This window comes from Stegastes partitus, unplaced genomic scaffold (assembly GCF_000690725.1).
Source record: "Stegastes partitus isolate 25-593 unplaced genomic scaffold, Stegastes_partitus-1.0.2 Scaffold47, whole genome shotgun sequence".
Lineage (NCBI taxonomy): Eukaryota > Metazoa > Chordata > Actinopteri > Pomacentridae > Stegastes > Stegastes partitus.
In genome coordinates, this window is record NW_007577778.1 from 691,898 (window position 1) to 711,962 (window position 20,065).

Consider the following 20,065-nt stretch of genomic DNA (forward strand, 5'->3'; position numbering starts at 1 on the left):
CAACCAGGAAGTAGCAAAACCCTGGCTTCATTTTCTCAGTGCAGAAACCAACGGGTGACGTCACGGTAGCTACGTCCATCTTTTATACAGTCTATGAAAAAAACACAGGAGTAACTCCTACACTAAGGTGGGCAGCTCCTAGCTGGACTTTTAGGCTGTGTCTAAAATCACCCACTACACCCTACGTAGTGCACTATAGAGGGTGTTCACCATTTGGTAGTGCTGTGTGAATGTTAAGTTACAAATGTTACACCCTGCATCGTGTACTCAAAATATCCCTCAATACACCGTGAAAAGTAGTGTACAGCCGATGGTCACTAACCAAACAACATGGACCATCATGCATTGCATGAAAAGAAATGCGAACGAGACGAACAAGAGTGTGAAAACTTGTCATTAAAATGTGCATAATTTCCTGTTTATGTTTTGTTAAATCTTATTTTACCTGTTTCTTAGCTATGCAATAAACTGTGAATTTGAAGTATTTGCTCGAAGCTGCTGCTGCAGCACAAATCATGGCTAGCGAGCAACGTAACAGCTTGAGTAGTGTCCAAACTGTTACTTTGCAAAGGTGCTCCCTACATAGTTCACTATATAGTGGTCCCTAGATAGTGAGTAGGGAGAAGGGAGTGAGTGGATGATTTCGGACATGACCTTAGTCTTCACCAAGACTCGACTAATTCCCACACTAAGTTAGGTACGGAGCCCATCTGATGACATCGATAAGAAATAAAAATAACTCGTTCCCACGCATTAGTAAATCGTGGCCACGAGTTATTCATGCGTGGGAACGACATAGTTAAATTGTGGCCTCGCATTACAAATATGAAGAAACAAGACAAGCTGTGGAGCAAATTTCACAGTGCGGTCATATCAGCTGTTGATTAAGGATAACGGGCGTACTTGCATGAAACATGGAGCATTTTGATTTGATTTCATTTTATTTTAACCTTGGAATGAACACCACCGATATCCTGCCATCTCTTGCGATGAAACACCGTGTGATAATTATGTCCTTCCCACGCATTAATAACTCGTGGCCACGATTTACTAATGCGTGGGAACGAGTTATTTTTATTTCTTATCAATGTCACCAGACAGGCTCCGTAGTTAGGAGCTGCCGACAGAAGTTACAATTTAACAAACAAAACACAATGACACAAACACAAGAGGCACCAGGCCGAACTGTTCACGTTGAATCCCAGCTGCTCTGACTGTGAGGTTGGTTGTAGATTTATAATCCAGGTGTGCTGATTGCTGCAGTTTGACTGGCTGAGGGTAGAGGGAACNTGTATAATGTATGTATGTCACGATCCAGCTGGATGTAACAAAAAAACAGTTGTTGGTGGAGGTAAAGCAATTTATTGCTCAGTAATGTAATGAACACACAAAAAAAACTGTGATAATACAAATAAACCAGGCTTATGGGTGCTGCTAAATCAAAGAACCATAAAAACAAACAAAGACAGAGTTGCAAAAGCTTGTTCAACCGAAACAACAAAACTCCTTAGCCAAACTTAAATACAATAGCAACACCCATAACCAACAAATGAAACTAAAAAAACAAGTGCCTCAAAACACACATTACAAAAAAACCCAGGAGTAACTCCTACACTAAGTTGGGCAGCTGCTAACTGGACTTTTAGGCTGTGTCTAAAATCTCCCACTACACCCTACATAGTGCACTATAGAGGGTGTTCACCATTTGGTAGTGCTGTCTCAATGTGAAGTTACAAATGTTACACCCTGTATAGTGCACTCAAAATATCCCTCAATGCACCGTGAAAAGTCGTGTACAGCCGATGGTCACTAACCAAACAATATGGACCATCATGCTTTGCATGAAAAGAAATGCGAACGAGACGAACAAGAGCGTGAAAACTTGTCATTAAAATGTGCATAATTACCCTGCGATAGCACAAATCATGGCTAGCGAGCAACGTAACAGCTTGAGTAGTGTCCAAAATGTTACTTTGCCAAGGTGCTCCCTACATAGTTCACTACATCGTTCACTATATAGTGGTCCCTAGATAGTGAGTAGAGAGAAGGGAGTGAGCGGATGATTTCGGACACGACCTTAGTCTTCACCAAGACTCTACTAACTCCCACACTAAGTTAGGAGCTGCCAACAAAAGTTACAATTTAACAAACAAAACACAAAGACACAAACACAAGAAGAACCAGGCCGAACTGTTCACATTGAATCCCAGCTGCTCTGACTGTGAGGTTGGTTGTAGATTTATAATCCAGGTGTGCTGATTGCTGCAGTTTGACTGGCTGAGGGTAGAGGGAACTGGGTGGTGGTCCAATCAGGAATGGAAGGCGGGGAGAACAAGGGCTGGCTCTCCAGGTTAATTAGCTGCAATGGCTGGCAGCTGAGGTTGAAGCAGGCTCTCCAGCCAGCTACCACAGTATCATGCTGCTCCTCTCCCTATACAGAGCCCACAAGGGATCCACCAACACAGGATGACACAAACACTGTATCATATTCCATAATAACATATTTGTTTTTGAGAAAACAGCCAGTTTTGCAGTGCAGTGTTGTATATAGTAGACCAGGATCTTTCCTTAATCGGCATACAAGAAATCCACAGTAACTTCAGACGCAGCATTTTCATACATTTCCCTAACCTTAACCTTAAATGCTTATGCTATCATCCAGAGTCCGGTCTGTGAACTCTGGTTTCTAGCTCATCAATGTGGCACTTCATTAAAAAAAAGTGGCCTGTGAATGTGATCCCACCATTGTTTACCCTGCAACTAAACATAATTGAAATGTCAGTTACAGTCAGTCATTTATATCCCCGATGAGTCAGGGTTAAAAGATTTTTAAAAAAAAGAAAAGAAAAAAAGCGCACCACAATGTATGAGCATCGTTTGTAGAAGTTCTGGTTGTAATGCTCACTGCAGGAGGAATTTTTAAAAGTCTGGTGATCATTTTTCTTATGCAGTACTTTTATGAACAAATACATTAAAACGAATGCTCCCACAGCTCTGCTTTGGGTTTAGAATTAGTTCATGAGTGCTTGTATGTTGCAATGCTTAACTAGCAGAGTAAGCAAGCTAATGTTCGCATTTACTGTAGCTCAGTCCAGCCGTGTCTGTGGCATTAAAGTGGTTGTGGCTAATGATGTTGCATTACATCAAAGCCTGTTGTACTTAGCGTATCAGTGTGCCACTTCCTCCCTTTTATATTACGGCCCTCACATCCTGACAGTTATGACATAGATTCAGACCACAAAGCAAACTGACAAACAGCCTTTAATGCACAACTTACGTGGACCTCCTCCTACGAATAAATATATGAGTTTATTGTGATTCACTTAACAGTCAAATGGGTAACTTTGCCTGCAGTCATTTACAATTTAAAAGTAGTTTGTCATCTTAAGGTATTTACAGAAACAGGCCACAGTTGTTCTCTGACTGTGACATACAATTGGCCCTCACGTGGTTCACTAAATATAGAAATCCTGCAGCACCTGTTGCCTCTGCTGCTGGATCGAGGGCAAGGACCATTTGTTTTTAGACATTTAATGGACATAATTGCTTTAGCAGTCTGAGTTACTTCTGCTGTCAGGAATGCTGGCATAAATTAAGATAAAGATACGTACAGTTTTGAAGCCCTTGTGCTTTATGTTTGTAACGCAGCTCAGAGGAAAACAGTAAATAAATGCATTTATTTGACAGCTGTGGTTGCTTTTTAGGTTCACTTTTTACATTAAAGAGGGCAAGATTTCACAAATATGTCATTGAAGATTAAAATGTGATGTCTTACAAAAGACAACGTTGTGGAGCTGTTTGTCAGACGTATCTATGATGTTGGTATGGGCAGTTTCACCAAAGAGACAGTTCCCCTCCGAACATCTGTCATGGATTCATTTAAAACATTTTGCTGTGTGTGAAAAGGTCAAATAATCTTTAAGTCTTTAAGATTACAATAATCTGTTAGTATAACTGTGTTCTTACTTCTTTTCTCCCTTTTTAATCACTTTATGACCTGTCAGATGTATTTGGTGACTTTTTGTCAGCTGAAGTTGCAAATTTGCTAAACAGCCTAACTGCATATAAAGTAGTCAAAACTGGCTCCACCAGCTACAACAGTAAAATGCTACTACTTGGATTTATTTATTTATTGCATTCAGTCCAGTGCTCCTTCCCCTCCTGGCTGTTAATCCTGTATATTAAATATTAAAACACATGGTGTGGAGCTGTTCCGAGTATCTAGCTGACTGCCATCAATCTTGGCCTGATGATTGACTTCTAGTGTACTGGTCCGTCCTGATGGGAGCAGTCAGAATAGCCTGTGATCTCTCTGGGGGCCTGGCTGATGGATGATGTAGTGTCCATACTGTTTGAGCAGCCTACGCGCACACTGCTGAGCACCGAGCGCTGCCGCCCGGCGCACAGCCACTCTGCACCCCGGACTGCTACGCCATGAAGATGCCGGTGAAGAAAGCAATAAGTGCTAAAAACGAGTCCAGAAAATGCGCAGCGCGGTTCTGGAAACTTTTTCCTCACCTTTTCCTGTGCCTGTCCCTGGTCGGATACGCAGCGCTGGGTGCGCTCATCTTCGAGTACATTGAAGGAAGGAGCGCGTCCAGCACGCAGCCGGAGTACCGCAGCTTTCTGGGTCAGATCGTCCACACCGTCCAGAACCAGTCCAGTAAGTCGCCACAAACATTGCTAGGGATGCTTTATTATATCGCAGTGGGACTTTAATACCAAGTGTATGGACAGTTAGGAACTTTCTGCTATTTGAACCACCCCAAACTAATCCATGTGGTATCTGATAGTCCACCTCATGGGTCTGGAATGTTTCGATGGGGGTCCCCAGGTTAAAGGTTTGCTGCAGGAGAGGAGCCTCTTAGTTTAACGTAAACAGCACCCATATAAGCCAGTGGTTCAGGTTATTCTAAAAGGTGATTCTTTTTGGCTTCGAATCCTCTCACAGCCGTCTGAGCTACTGTACTTGTTTCAATCAGCCTTTTTATAAACCAACAAGAGGGAATCAGCGGAGAATTTCTTCATCACCTTCACATCTTCACATTTGCAATAAGACTGTTCAACATCAGCATCACTGGCTGATGTTAACCAAACATTAACACATGGTTATAATTCATTTTGCACAGCAAATTTGCTCAAGTCTGTTTGTTTTTCAGTGTAAATATTGTCTGTCATCTTGTGTATATACTGATTTTATGACCTCCATCCATTATCTATACACCACTTAATCCACACTAGGGTCATGGGGGGGCTGGAGTCTATCCCAGCTGACTTAGGGCGAAGGCAGGGGACACCCTGGACAGGTCGCCAGTCTATCACAGGGCTACACTTAGAGACAGACAACCAAGCACACTCACATTCACACCTACAGACAATTTACAATCACCAATTAACCTCAACATGTTTTTGGATGGATGTTTTTGGACCGGAGAATTTTGATTTTATGACTTAATTATTGTTATTTCCAAGTACTTTCTGTTTTATATTTTTTGGATGCTGCTGTGGCATGTGAATTTCCCTCAATGGGGGATCAATAAAAAGTATTCTATTCTATTCTATCATCACTACTCAATAAACAACTCCCATTTACCAACCAAGATAAAATCCTTATTATTGGTGAATTTTTCAACATTTTTTTTGTTCACTCTCTGTTCACTCAGTTCATACAGTATTTTCTTTTATTCTCAGGTAACGGCTCCTGCACACATGAGTGTATAGTGGACAAAGTGTACACTATGATGTACAACGACTTTAAGCCCATATGGTTCCAGAGACCTGACAGATGGAGTTTTTTTGGCTCCATGTTCTTCTGCTGCACAGTCTTCACAACGGTTGGTAAGTCACACGGTGTCGAATAAACCATCCCTGGTCAGTATCACTAAAATGCTAACTGATCCTGACAAATCCTGTCCTTTCAATACGATTGTATTAGTTTTTAGCCAAAACCCCAGAAGAATAGAGGAAGAAGAAGACAATATTCTTGTAACTGATGGTTTGACCTAAACTCCATATTTAGGAACTGTAACAAAAACAACCTTTAGTGTCTATTCTGTTATTTGCATATGTCCGCCTTTATCTTTGATGACTGACTGGATGCTCCTGAGCATGGGTAGTTCCAATCTGGCACAAACTGTGGGGAAATGTTCATCATTCTTCAAACACAACTCTTGTAAGCTGCACCTTTCTGGAAGGGTTTCTTTTTGTACGCTGTACTTTAAAAACTTCAAAGATGTTCAGTTGGATTCAAATCAGGGGACACACTTGGCAAGGTCACTTTTTTTTTCTTCTTCTTCGAAAACGCTTGTTTGATTTTTGCAGTGAGTTTGGGATCATTTGAATTTTAAAACTTCCTCTTCTACCAAGATTCCTTGAGACATTTTTCCTCATTATTCAAAAATGTCCTCTGCATCTTCTGTTATTATAGCACAGCTCATCCTGACCCTCCTAAACATTGCTGTGGTTGTGCTGTGGTGTTGCTTATGATCAGTAACCTCTTTTATCCGGACACTTTCATGATTCTTATGGTTTGGTTTCTTACTTGTAGATACAACAAATGCCAAATTTAAGAAAGCTGTGGTGTTTGCAGGTCTTTTTACAACTTTATCCTTGAATTTAATCTTTTTTTTAGCATGTATTTAGCCTGATTAAACATATCTCTTTACTAGTCAAGTGGCGTACGTCTCTAAAATTTGATATGTGACACTCAAGCAGACATATAACCCTCTGTAGGATAAAGTGGTGTTTGGCCGGACGTAGCTTTCTGGTTCGACACATGCCACTGAGCACCATCTGGCAGGATCAGTGAAGCTATCATAAACATACCTACTGGAGCTTTACAATTTCCTTTAGCTCATTGTTTTGGTTTCATGACCTGCAAGTTGACTGCTATGCAATCTGACAAATATGGCTGTATGCATATTAGAGTTTTTTCTTTTTGGTTCTTTTCCATCATTGCTGACTGATTGCTAATAGGGAATCCAAAGACAACTTTGAATTGTTAGGTCTTCACCTTACTACGTTAGGCAAGATGACTTATGTTGTGAATTGTGCTATATAAATAAATTTGAATTGAATTAAATTGAACTGAATATCTGCCAAACTTTGTGGGACTGCCGTGGTTCAGAATGACAACAAAGCTGGCTCCGGCTGTTTTGTGATGGATCTAAATTTCAAGTCCATCAGAAGAAAAAAGTGGAAAAAGATGTTGCATACATTTGACTTGCACTGTGTTTTTTCCACAAGATATTATCACACACTGTTAAGTAAAGCAACAGAAGGCCAGTTTCAGTTTTGGGGTCAGTCCCTGCATACCCCAGTCACTATATCTAACCTGCTGCAGATATCAGGCTGATGTCGAGATGCATAATCAGAGGAAGCACAAGAATTATTGAGCCAAGTTTCAATGTTTTCTTTGTTTTTGCTTAAACTGATTGCACTGAGGCTACTTTTTTTTTTTTTTTAAACAAAGGAAACATATTTTGCTTTGTTCACATTTTTTGAACTGCATATGTGTTTTTTTCATAGACAGATGTTTTCATTCATTTTCTACATTGTAGAAAGTAGAAAAACTAAAAAAAAGTCCTTGACAGAGTCGCTGTGTCCAAACGATTGAGTGGTACTGTATATGGATTTATCTCTCTGTTATGTGGATCCTTATGATGTCTTCAATTGATTCCTTTGGTATGAACAGTTTAAGGCTGTAAAGCATAACCTGTATTTCTTAAAATTCCATTTATCTGTGGTAGAGATAAATGCATAGCGGCATTTGGCAGTGTGTCAGAGAGCTCTTCAGGGTTGTGTTCTGGACATACAGATTTGAATTGGTAGCATGAATGTCATTCATGAATATATTTTATTTGTTGGTCTTTTGGAAAACATGCATGCACATTATGAAGTGAGCTGACTTGTGTGTGTGACACCTCCAGATGATGACAGTGATGAGATGACCAACCTGCACTCAAATATGCAGCGCAGAAAGGCATTTAAAAACAAGCTTGTCATACTGCGGAAGGGTTTTTAAAGTTTTTTTTTTCTTGTGGTCTGTGACTTGTGGTTTGAGGCACTTCGGTGCTAATGGCTGTGTGCTCAGCTCCTGGTATTGATATTGCCATTCAGTTAAAGTGTGTGCTAGATATTACTAACCATTGTGACGTTGTAACTATAGCACTTCGTACTCTATTACATTTAGCTGACAGCTTTAGTTACTTTTAAAATCAAGATTTTACAAATGGATATAATTATAAGCATTTAAAATACAACACAGTACTAAAGAGTAGATCAGTGATTTCCCACCCTTTTGGCTTCTTCCCAAAAGCAGTCTGGTTCATATTTCAGATGTTTATGAGTTAACAGCTTCACCAAAAAGGGATTTTTCCCTGCAAACTTCTTACATTTTAATTTCAGTAAATGTCTAAATCATCCAATGTCTCTGCAAAAGTCAAATATTAGAGAAAAAGTCAAAAACTGAAAACAGATTTGTGTCCAGGACTTCCTTCGTCTCTCGTTAATCATGTGACGAGCCCCCAGATTTACTTCCTGTGTACATAACGGAATATAAAGTAGCTGAAAGGTTCCAGATTCAAGGAGTCTTCATTTTCCCCGTGGGGCAATTGGCTATGCAGCCAGCAGTAAAACTATCAATCCGTGCAACAATCGCACAGAAACAACAATAAATAGCAAAGAGACAATGATAAATTAAAAAAAAAACAACAACAGAAAGTTGATCTACTTGTTTAGCAGAGCAATGGCAGCAGGGAAAAAAGAATACTTGCATCTGCTAGTTCTGCATTTTAGTAGGATGGTCCTGCACCCTGACGGAAGCAGCAGGAACTCATGAGCCAAGGGGTGGTTCTGATCCATAAGGATTGAACGGGCCTTACTTCAAGTTCTAATTTGATACAGGGCTGAGAGGTGGTTCAGGTTAATCCTTGCAATTTTGCTGCACAGTCTTTCGATACCCTGCAGTCTGTTTTTATTTTTGAGGAAAAGGGAGACGTACCAACAAATATAAGAGCAAGTTAAGATGGATTCAATAAAACAAGAGTAAAATATTTGCATAAAAGTACTTTAACATTAAAACTACGAAGCTTCCAATAAAAATACACGCGCTGGTGAGCCTTCTTGCACACAGCATCAACATAGAGATCAAAGGACAGCTTGTCATCCAGGTGAGTGCCAAGGTATTGGTAGTTGTTCACCAGCTCCACTGCTATATCTGGAGGGAACTCACCTGCAGCAGCTACAACAGCAACATGCTGCTAATACACAGATATTTTCCTATCAGTAACAGGGCTCCAGACCGCAACCAAAGTGTTCGCATTTTGACCTTTTTTTGAGTTAAAATTTCAAGTGGTCGTATTTGTGCGAGTGCATGATGATCATGAAGCTGTATTAGTGTCACTGTAACCGGCACAGGAAGCTTCTGTGTTAACCACAGTGGTTTAAAGTAGAACTCTTATAACGTCGGTGTACTGTGCTATTTACACTTAAAAATGAGGTCTTCTTGTGAAAAACGGAGCTCACTTGCATTTGCTGTTTTTCCCGCTCATAGAAAAGGGCACATGTAAAAAAAAATATAAAATAAATAAATCACTTGGTTTCATTTTGGACAAGTCTGACATTAGAACGCCCTAGTTTACTGTTTTTGAAGTCATTTTTGGTTGCACACCTGTCCGAGCACACCACAGGTACCAACAGCAGCAACCGCAGCCTGCAATGTGAGGCGTTAAGGGAACATCGGTAAATTGTAGACTCTATTGATAAGAAAATGTTCAGCAAGTCATCTGTTTTGCCTGTGACAAGGTGGGAGCTGCAACCAAATGAGAAAGCTGGTCGCACCAGTGATACCAGTGAAAAAGTTAGTCTGGAGTCCTGCCGTAACCTAATCATGTCATATATGATAATTTATCAGTCAGAGGAACCAAACCAGAACTTTTAATGCCATACGGTAATGATATTTTGCTGCTGAAACCTATGCACTTTCACTAAAGCAGTATTTTGAATGCATGGTTTTTCCTTTTAATCATTTTTACGTTAATCTATTGGTACTTTTACTTAAGTATTTGTAAGCAGTAAGGATCTAAATAATCACACACTACAGTACAGTTTGTTTAATGTGAAAGTTGTTACTTACACTGATGAAATTTCAGACAATCATAACCAGCTATGCTCTCAGCTCCACAAGAGTTTTGCCACCTTTCAGCTCAGTGATTTGGTTTGATGACCTGCTGCCTTGTTATCAGCAGCAGCAGGCGACAGTGAAAAAGCTCTGAGAAAGCCAGTCTGCACTACCTACCCAGCATTAAACTACACACAGATACAGTTACAGACTACCTGATGAACACAGAGGAGCATGTAGAGACTGAAGAGCCAGGCATCCTTCTAAGGAGTTGCAAAAAAAACAGCAATTAAAAGACTGATTAGTGGAATTATGGTCATTATGTAGCCAGACACATGAGTCCAAATAAGTGCTGAGGCTACTGTATGTCCAAGTGTTTGTTAAATTTCAAATGGAAAATATGTCAGCATTGTGTATACAAGCTGTTACTGTGGCCCCGAGGCGCCAGAATTTATTAGTGCATGTTTAAACTCAGAACTGACCATCTTTACCTGATTTGAGTGCAGTAATATTTTTATTATGTGTCAACAGAAAATTGGCCGTCACTTGTCCAAAAGCAGCAGCGGCCTCAGCGGTCTGTTTGCATCTACACAGGATAAATTCAGCTGTCTGGAATACCGGAGGACTGACAGGGCTGTGGCCTCTACATGTTAGTCCCAGTGTGACCAAGGCCCATTCACAGCTTATTTTGTTGGTACAGTTCGGAAGGTCTCATCTATTGCACTTTCTAAAATTAGTCAAAAGCCCAATGCATTTATGCGCCAACTGTAATCAGGCCAGGCATCTCGGAGCTGATCCAAGAACCCATAACAGCTTGTGTAGACAATGATAAACATTTCACAAATCGTCTGGCCATCCTAAATGGCCTCAAACTGTGTTTACCTTCACAGCACTCAGATAAACCGCTGTCTGTTCTTCCCCTTGATCCGTCTGAATACATGTAAATATTTCTGAAAATGAATGTCAGTGTGTGTGTGTGTGTGTGTGTGTGCTGTCAGCTGACCATGAAACCGCAGTAATCAGCAGGAGCAGCAGGCTGCTTCCATGTTGCTCTACCTCTGACCTCCATCAGAGCTAACAGGGCCGATGGAGGTCAAAAGAAATATCAGAATGTCCTAAATGAGAAAAAAAAATCTATTCAGTTTGTTAAACACATGCATATCTTCATCGATTCAACCTTAGTTGAGCTTTTTCTTTTAGATTTACCTTCCAATACATATTTTTCTAAAATTTATATTGCATCTCTGGAAAATTGGTTTCCTGATGTGAAAGTTTAAATGCTCGTTTAGTTTTGTTTGTCTAAAGGAAGTAAAATTAGAATTCTGCATTTTTTTACTTTGTTGCTTGTTAGTAATCCATTTGTGGTATATTTCTACTTACATTTTTATGTTTTTTTGGTTAAACCATTCACTCCTATCTTGAGCGTGTTTGTTTGGAGACCTGATTGAATGTGTGAGAACCTTGTGAAGATACATCATTATGTCTGTTGCTTTCAGTGCATGATCAGTGGTAAAGAGATTCCAGCTAATGGCTAATGGCTTAGCCCCAACAGGAAGCACATATCTCTTAGAAGAGGAGGCACTTTTGAAGGAGATTGCCTTGTACATAATTGCAAAAAGCTTATTAGAGGTTGTTAGAGGCACATTGTCTTTTGTGTTGCCTTGTTAGTTGGGAACGCAATTCATCTGTTTACAGTCTCCATATTGACAGTTTAGGCCAGGGCATGTACAGTAGAGCCTCATAAATATCCACTCTGTCAGGTTTTAAAGGAGAGAATGATGGTTAAAGAAAGTTAAAAAGCTACAATGGAGGTGTCATTGAGAATTTTACTTGGAACCATTGCTTTGACTGCATATTGTTTATTAAAAAAACAGCATTTCTTTCATTGCCTTCTGACATACTTGTAAACTTCTGGTAATTTCTAAGAATCTATAGAAAAAGGAAGTTCAGCAGTGGATAAGCATGACTAAGCTGTTGGGGAACAGCTTTATTTGGAGGTAAAGTGAAAGTGAGCATTTTAATAACTATCCTTCAATGAGTGCATTTACTGGACACCTACAAATTGAAGGACTGATGTTGTAATTGATATGATATTATTACGACAATGTATGTGATGAAGGGGAACTGCAGATTTAGTTGATGTTTTTATCATGACATTACATATTTTTGTAATGAGTTTCTGCTCACTGTTCAGCTTTCCAGCTCCAACATTCCTGTTCTGTTCCACCATCACTGCTCTTTTAGAATTGTTTTCATCTGCAGCACACAGCCTGCTCAGTCCCAAACAGCAGACAGACGTATTCAGAAACTAGCTGCTGTGTAGCAGCAGACAGATGTTTTTTGGTGGAGTTAAAAGAGAGATAAAAGCCTGTTTACAGTTTACATACATCAGAAACATCTCTCCAAGTGAATGACAGTATTGCTCTGTAACTGTAGGCAGATCTTCTGTAAGCTTAAAAGATGATTGTACATCAGTGTTCTCAACTTTTCGTCCAAAAAAAAGTTTTCACGCTTAATTGGGATTCTAAACATTCTGTTTTAGCAGAATGGTACTTAATGCCAAACCTTACATGCAACTCTTTCATAACCATTAAAAGCAAAATCAATAATATATTTACAAATCTGTGACAAAAACCTTTATGTGGGTGGTGCAATTACAACTACAGCACTTTATCCTCTGTATGAATTAGAGCTAAGCAGATCCTACTCCTGATTCACAGCCCTGAAGTGTCTGTTTTCCCCTTGTTTGTTGCAGGGTATGGGGAGATCTATCCGGTTACCCTGCCTGGTAAGGTGGCATGTGTCTTGTACGCCATGGTGGGCATCCCTCTCATGCTCCTGGTCATTCTTGATGTGGGAGACTTCCTCGCTCTAGTGATGTCCAGAGCCTACATTCACATTCACACCTTCTTCAAAAACCTTCGCTCCCGAACCTGGTCACCCTGGAAGGATCGAAAGAGGGAAGCGGACTCGAGCCGCTGGGCCCTGGATGACGGCACCTTTGTGTTCAGTCACGATGTAGTGATCCATGAACCCCTTGACATTCGGCAGGTGATGCACAGTCAGGCGGATGTGCGGCACAAGTCCGTCCAGCTCCAAAACAACAAGGAGATCTTTGAGAAGATTCTTGTCAGAGAGAAATTACTGAGAAACGGTCCGCTGCTCAGGACCATCTCCTGCCCAGAGCTAGACCAGCTGCCACCACCACCACCTGGAGGAAAGGCCATATGGGACTTCACAGGGTTAGGGGATGGAATGGAAACGCTGGATGTACCCTTTGTTCTGATCCTTTTCGTCGTGTTTGCCTACATTTGCTTTGGTGGATTGATTCTGCCGCTGTGGGAAGACACATTTACGGACTTTGACCCCTACTACTTCTGCTTCATCACGCTCACCACCATCGGTTTTGGCGACATTGTGCCCAATCACCCCAAGTACTTCATGCTCACCTCACTTTTCATCATTGTTGGCATGGCCATCATGTCCATGGCTTTCAAGCTGAGCCAAACTCGAATCGTAAGCTGTTACCGCCAGTGCATCAAGATAATCAGCAGGGGAAATGCGGAGACTTTTAAAAGTGACAAGAACAACTAAGTCATAAAACCGATTATCCAGTCCAGGAGTTATTCAAGTCCACAGTCCTTGTTTTGAAACAGGCCACAACAGGAGCCTGTGGGAGCTTGTGCAGAGTGCTCCTTGTGCTGCCTGGTTGGTTAGAAGCATGAGCAAAATAAAAAGTGTGCATGTGCCAAACGCTTCTGTCCATAGAGGGAAGATGATGCTCAAAAAGATTTCTATCAAGAGGAAATTCAGATTCTGCATATCTAGATACAGTATCTTGCCAAAGACAAACATTTAGCTGTACTTTAATACTACGTGGTACTGTAGTATTTTATAGCCTAAAAGCACTGCAGAGGGACACAATAGTGTAGCATCTGACTATGAATCAGACCTCTGGATTTTTCACTCCCTGTATGAAAAATTGAATAAAATGTCTTAAATTCAGTTTTGTTTATTTTTTTTAAAGTGCATTTTACAACATGATTTTATTGACACCCATGTGCTCAGTAAGTTTTACAAATTCAATACTAATATAGAAAAGTAAAGATTTGGAACATGCTGTCATTGGAATTCGTAGACAACAAATTAGTTTTAGTTTGCACTTTTAGGTTAAGTTTTTGCATAACAGAAGTCCCATCTGTCTGAAGTAAAACAATGAAATCCATTCTCAGTGATGCAGTGGAAACAAAAAACATAAATGCTACAGTTTGACTTAAAAAAAAAAATATGATTACTTTTTGCAGAAAGCTATGTAAATTCTTGCATTAACAAATGACAGTTTACAATCTGCCTGACTGTAGATTTGGGGTTCATATGTCTGTAATTTAGGAACAGGATTGCCTATTATGCAACTAGGGGTTTGTACGTTCATCTAGTCAGCAGGAGCTCTGATTGTAAGGACACTGGCAAACACAAGGAGACGTTCCTCCGCTCACGAGTCGAGCCTCCTGCAGATCAGATCACTGCAGACCATGAGATTCACAGCAATCACATTTTGTTTGTGTTTTTAAAAAATCGAAATGTCCACAACTAACTTTATTTTTAGTTGAATGCATTTGCCTTGTGCTTTGTGACTGTAAGTAAAATCGACAGCTTCCCATTCTGAACATTTCTTATAACAAGGAAAGGATTTGCATTTTGATCTCAAAAAGGTTTTGATTGGGTCAGAAACCAGAGATCCATAAATGTCTGTAACTGGTGGCTTCCATGTGAGACCTCTGGTATGGTCCTAGGGCCTGACAGCACACGTGTTCGGAGGTAAGTGACCTAAGCCACAGATGTCTTTACGTACAGTTATGGTGTCAGTATCTGTCTACTTTTGTTATTATTTTTTGTTGGTTGACAATTAAAGAATGTTTCTGACCAAAAGATTGCCTGAATCCATTTCTGTATATAAAATCCACCTGAGGACAGAAGAAATCCTGGTCAACTGGGAGAGTTCAGGTTATATTTAAAATGTTGAACAAATTCTCGTCAACTTTTCATTGTGATTATATTTGCTGTTGTCTCCTCATGGCTGTGTTTTCATGACAAAAATGGTCGAAAGCAGTAGAGATAACAGAAGAGCGATTGGGACTGATCTTCTACCAATATATAGAATCAGATTTATGTCAATAAATTCAACCAGAATGTAAGTATCAAACACTTGAAGATTCATTAGAAAGAAAAAAGAAAAAAATGAACAAAAAAAAGACTTCCTAAGAAGAATTTGAACTTGCAGACAGATTGTGTAATTGTCAATTATTTGTAACAACAGACATTTTGACTTTTCACAATAAGTATGCGTACTCATAATGGCTGAGCTCCAGTAAGTGTCCCAGTGAGCGATGACAGTCAACCAGCATGCACAAAGGCAGGACCTGCCCTCAGTGCACTGCATCCATGACTGATACACCTGTGACAACTCAAGATGTCCTCTTCATTGTGCAGATTGCACATCTTCAATTCCTTTTTTTTCTTCTTTCCTCATGTTCTAACCCTGTCACCGAAGAAACAAAAGAGGCAAGATAAAACTAGGAGACAGGAGTCAAGGCCATACACATCCTTATCTCCAAGTTGTTATTATACAGTGGTGACAATTAAACAGAAGTAGGAAAGCTGCATCATCTGTCCATTATTTAGTATTTTTTATGATTGCCGTCAGACGAGCAAAACAGTGTAGATGACAACTTATGATCTACTTATAATTCTGTTGACAATGTAACTTGTCCTACACACACACACACACACACACACACACACACACACACATACAAAAGGAACACTTGCATTTGTAAAGTTCTGTTCCCTCCATACTGTGGTGTGCTGTGGGGTTTGTCACAGATTCTACTTTACTAGAAGCAGCCTTTTTTGCATTTGCATTAAGTTACTGTACGTAGACATCAACTTCTTATGACCAACATGTCAACAGTCACTTGCCTGCTCACTTGTTTGACTTTCAGGATGCTTCAGAAGTAAATCCTCTTTAGATATTTGTTGCCTTGCCATAATCTATGAATGGTTGTGTTTCAAAGGTCAATAACACTTTTATTTTCCTTTTTACTTCCTTTTTGTTCCACTATTTCATTTTACTATTTTATTTTCATGACATCAAATATGTGGTGAATGAAAAACTGAATAGCAATACAGACACCCTGAAAATACCTCTTTCCCTTTAGAACAGTTCCCTTTCTAAACCTGACATCTCCACTCACCAAAATTGTGCCACACAAATTCAGATTAGCATGGTACATGTTCTGCACTTACATAGCGCCTTTCTACCTTACTGGTACTCAAAGTGCTATACAATGTGCTTCTCACTCAGCCAATAACATATTCACACACCAATGGCGACAGAGCTGCCATTCAAGGCGCTGCCTGCCATCTGGGGCAACTTCGGATTCAGTGTCTTGCCCAAGGACCCTTAGACATTTGGGGAGATTGTACGGTGGCCGACGGGGGCAAATGATGTGCATATACACAAATGCGCTTCAAAAAAGGAAACGCTGCATACTCAGTCACATAAAGGAAGTGCCACATGCCTCTAGGGGCAAGTCTTTAACTTTTCAGTCACTGTGATTATATGGGTGCTGAAGTGGTGTTTTGCTACCGTCTCCCTGTGTTCTCTCTGCTATTTATGTTTATCCATGCAGACAAGAGAATTCATACGTTTTCATACAACTTTTCCGTCAACTATCGTTACTTGTCTCGCTCACCGTTGTCTGCCTCTCAGGTGAAAAGCTCACTACTGCCCCCAGAGGCCTGTGGCACTTCCACTGTGTGACTGGATATGCAGCGTTTTGTTTTTGCAGCACGTTTCAGTTTGTGCAACGCATTCATGTACATGCAGCTTGTTTGTGTGTATACACGTCATTTGTCCCCGTCGGCCACCGTAGAGGATTGAACTGCCAACCTTGTGATTAGAGGACAATCCATAGACTGTATAAAAGATGGACGTAGCAACCGGCCCTGAAAAATGAAGCCAACCCGGAAGTGTCAAAAACCTACAATATCACTACATCCGCTAGCTGCTGGCTCCAAAAAGTCCTGGCTCCCATAGACTTGAATTGGAAAAGAAGTGATCACAGATCACGAAATACCACATTCCTACAGCTCAGGATTTTTTTCTTATTAGTCTTCATAGTCAAATCCAGAGATCAGGTGGCCAATCTGAAAATAAATCAATACTGAATTTTTAAAAAATCGTCCAAATTTTGCGGGGAAAGGGTAGTGGCTGGCTTGATTGACAGTTGGCAGCAACGATTCAGACGAAGCGAGCAGAAGGTGGTAAATGTGGGCGGGCAGAGAGGTCCTGCCTCTCAATCCGTCTGACCAATCGCTGCTCCTATGGTTCTGCCCCCCTCTGACGATTTTTGCGTCACTGGCTCCAAAAATCCAAGATGTCAACCAGGAAGTAGCAAAACCCTGGCTTCATGTTCTCAGTGCACAAACCAACGGATGCCAGTAGCTCCACTTTTTTAGGGCATCAATTAAAAAACAGATGTACAAGACATACTTCTAATTTCAACGTATCAATATGCAGTATATGCAAAAGAATCTTATAAAAGATAGAAAGAGAAAAATTCGTGCTTCATATACTTAAATTACTGATGAAATCAGTTGAACTTTACAACATATATAACTCTTGACCCATATGCACAATATTGTTTTTCTGTCATTGATTTCTTTTTTAGTGGTTAACATTTTAAATTGATGAATGAATAACTCATATGTTGGAGAGGATTAGTGTCACCAGATTAGTGTCATAGAATAACTGGATACATTTTCTAGTAAACCTGAATTGGTATTCTAAATGTTAACATAGTAACAGCTGTATTACACTTCCAGAGCTCTGCTATGGTGCATCACTGACGTTGCCAAAATTGCCTCAATGGGAAACAACCTTGCTGAATTGCATTGGTTTGATGTGCATTTCTTGATGTGTTATGCAATTTTCACATTTTCTGCAGAACTTTGTTTGTTTTTTACTTATGACAGAGTCAGAGAGTTTTTGTTAGACCAGGTCATTTGGGCAGCAGGTCTACCTTTGTTTTCTCCACCTTCTGTCTGAAATCCATTCCCTAGCCAATCACCACTGGTTATGTTACATAGTTCCTACTGCTGCTGGGCTGATGTGTTTCTCCCTTTTTAGCAGAAAAAGACAGATGAACCAAGAAAGAGACCAAGCTGATTTTGATTTTCACTGTTAATTACTTTATCTAATTATAACAGGTCGTTGCAGTTGTATAATATGTACAGCAGTAGATGTAAAGTGTGCTCTTAGCTGATGCAATACAATCTAAAGTTTGGATTTGTCTAAAGATTTTTTTATGTTACCAATACTTACTGATCAAGCATCAGTGTCTGTTGTCTATCAGTAAATTGCCTTAAGTTACCATGTAATTATAATCTGTCCTACAATAAACATGTATTTTCATGATTTTTAAATTAGAATACATGTTTGGCTCAAGGGCTGCACACTGCACCATCACCTCACAGCAAAAAGATTTGTGTCCTGGTTAGGATGCCTGGGATCTTTCTGCATGGTGTTTTCCTGTGCAGCGTGGGTTCTCACCGGGTTCTCTGGCTTTCACCCACAGTCCAAAAACATGCTGAGGTTAATTGGTGATTCTAAATTGTCCATAGATGTGAATGTAAGTGTGCTCGTTTGTCTCTCTGTGTAGTCCTGCAATAGACTGGCAACCTGTCCAGGCTGTCCCCTGCCTTCAGCCCACGATCCTAGTGAGGATTTAGCGGTGATGGATGGATGGATGGATGGATGGATGGATGGATGGATGGATGGATGGATGGACGGATGGATGGATGGATGGATGGATGGATGTTTGGCTCACACTCATTAGAGACTGTCTACTATGTGGGACACAGCCTCAGATAGTCTCCACAGAAAATCTTGGACAGAACTTTCTCAGAGGTGGGAATTAGCATATTTTTTTGAAGAGACAATTAATAAAGCATTGATCTATGGCTTTATGAGTGTATAATGGCCTATTGAGGCACCTCGCAGTCATTTCTCAAGACCTATTTTTTTGCATTGATGAAAAATAACTAAAATCCTAATCTTAATCAGGAATGTAGTAGATGGGACTGTTTGGAAAAACAGTCTTTGGGTTTTTTAATTCAGGCATTATTCAAAAGCTACGTCGTATTGTGCAGTAAGTAAAACAGGAAAAACAGCACATAGAAACAGAGAATCTAATATTGTCTATGTTGTTTCTTGACTTGACATGATAATGCAGCGATACCAAATATTAATCAGGCAATTTGTAAATTCATATCCATCTGCAGACAGAAAACTGAAATCTACAAATTACATACTGTCCAAAAAGGACGTTATAAATGTTCATTCCATTTTGTAGGAAATAAAACAATTCCTCACAGCTCAGTTAGCAGAACTAATAGCATCGTTAATGTTAGAACGACATTTGAGCTGGCTTTGTAAGTGCCATAAATCTGTGACACCAGAAAACAGGTCAGAGGCAGTTTTTGCAGCACAGATTTAGAAGTAGGCAACATCCAGTTCCTTTCTTACAGTCAAAGAGAATCACCCCACCTTTTTCTCTAAGATGTCAAAGAAAAAGTGAAACATGTTTTTTTTTCCTGAAAGGCAGGATTTGTCACCATTAGGAAGATACAGTGTTGACTGTTTGACTTGTCAGGTGTTCCACATGTGTGAATCTAGAATCCAGGCTGCTTCCTGAGTATTTGTACTCTGGACCCTCTGAAATACCTTTTCTGTGTTGACAGTGAAGTTGAACCAAAATAATCTGAAACTGTCATCTGTGGAGCCAGATGAGACCCAACCATCTTTAATTTCCTGTTTTGGCTCATTCATCAGAAAGAAGATGTCTCCTATAGGGCCATAGTGAGGATAGAAACACATTTCTC

At 40.1% G+C, this 20,065-nt stretch overlaps 1 protein-coding gene across 1 annotated transcript; it reads left to right on the forward strand.

Moving 5' to 3' along the window:
* Positions 1–4,427: 4,427 nt before the first annotated feature.
* On the forward strand, positions 4,428–15,049 carry kcnk18 (potassium channel, subfamily K, member 18). The gene is made up of 3 exons (XM_008306813.1): positions 4,428–4,663; positions 5,692–5,838; positions 12,876–15,049. Exons 1-3 carry the CDS (start codon positions 4,435–4,437, stop codon positions 13,712–13,714), a joined length of 1,215 nt encoding a protein of 404 aa, XP_008305035.1. The 5' UTR covers positions 4,428–4,434; the 3' UTR covers positions 13,715–15,049.
* Positions 15,050–20,065: the final 5,016 nt, after the last annotated feature.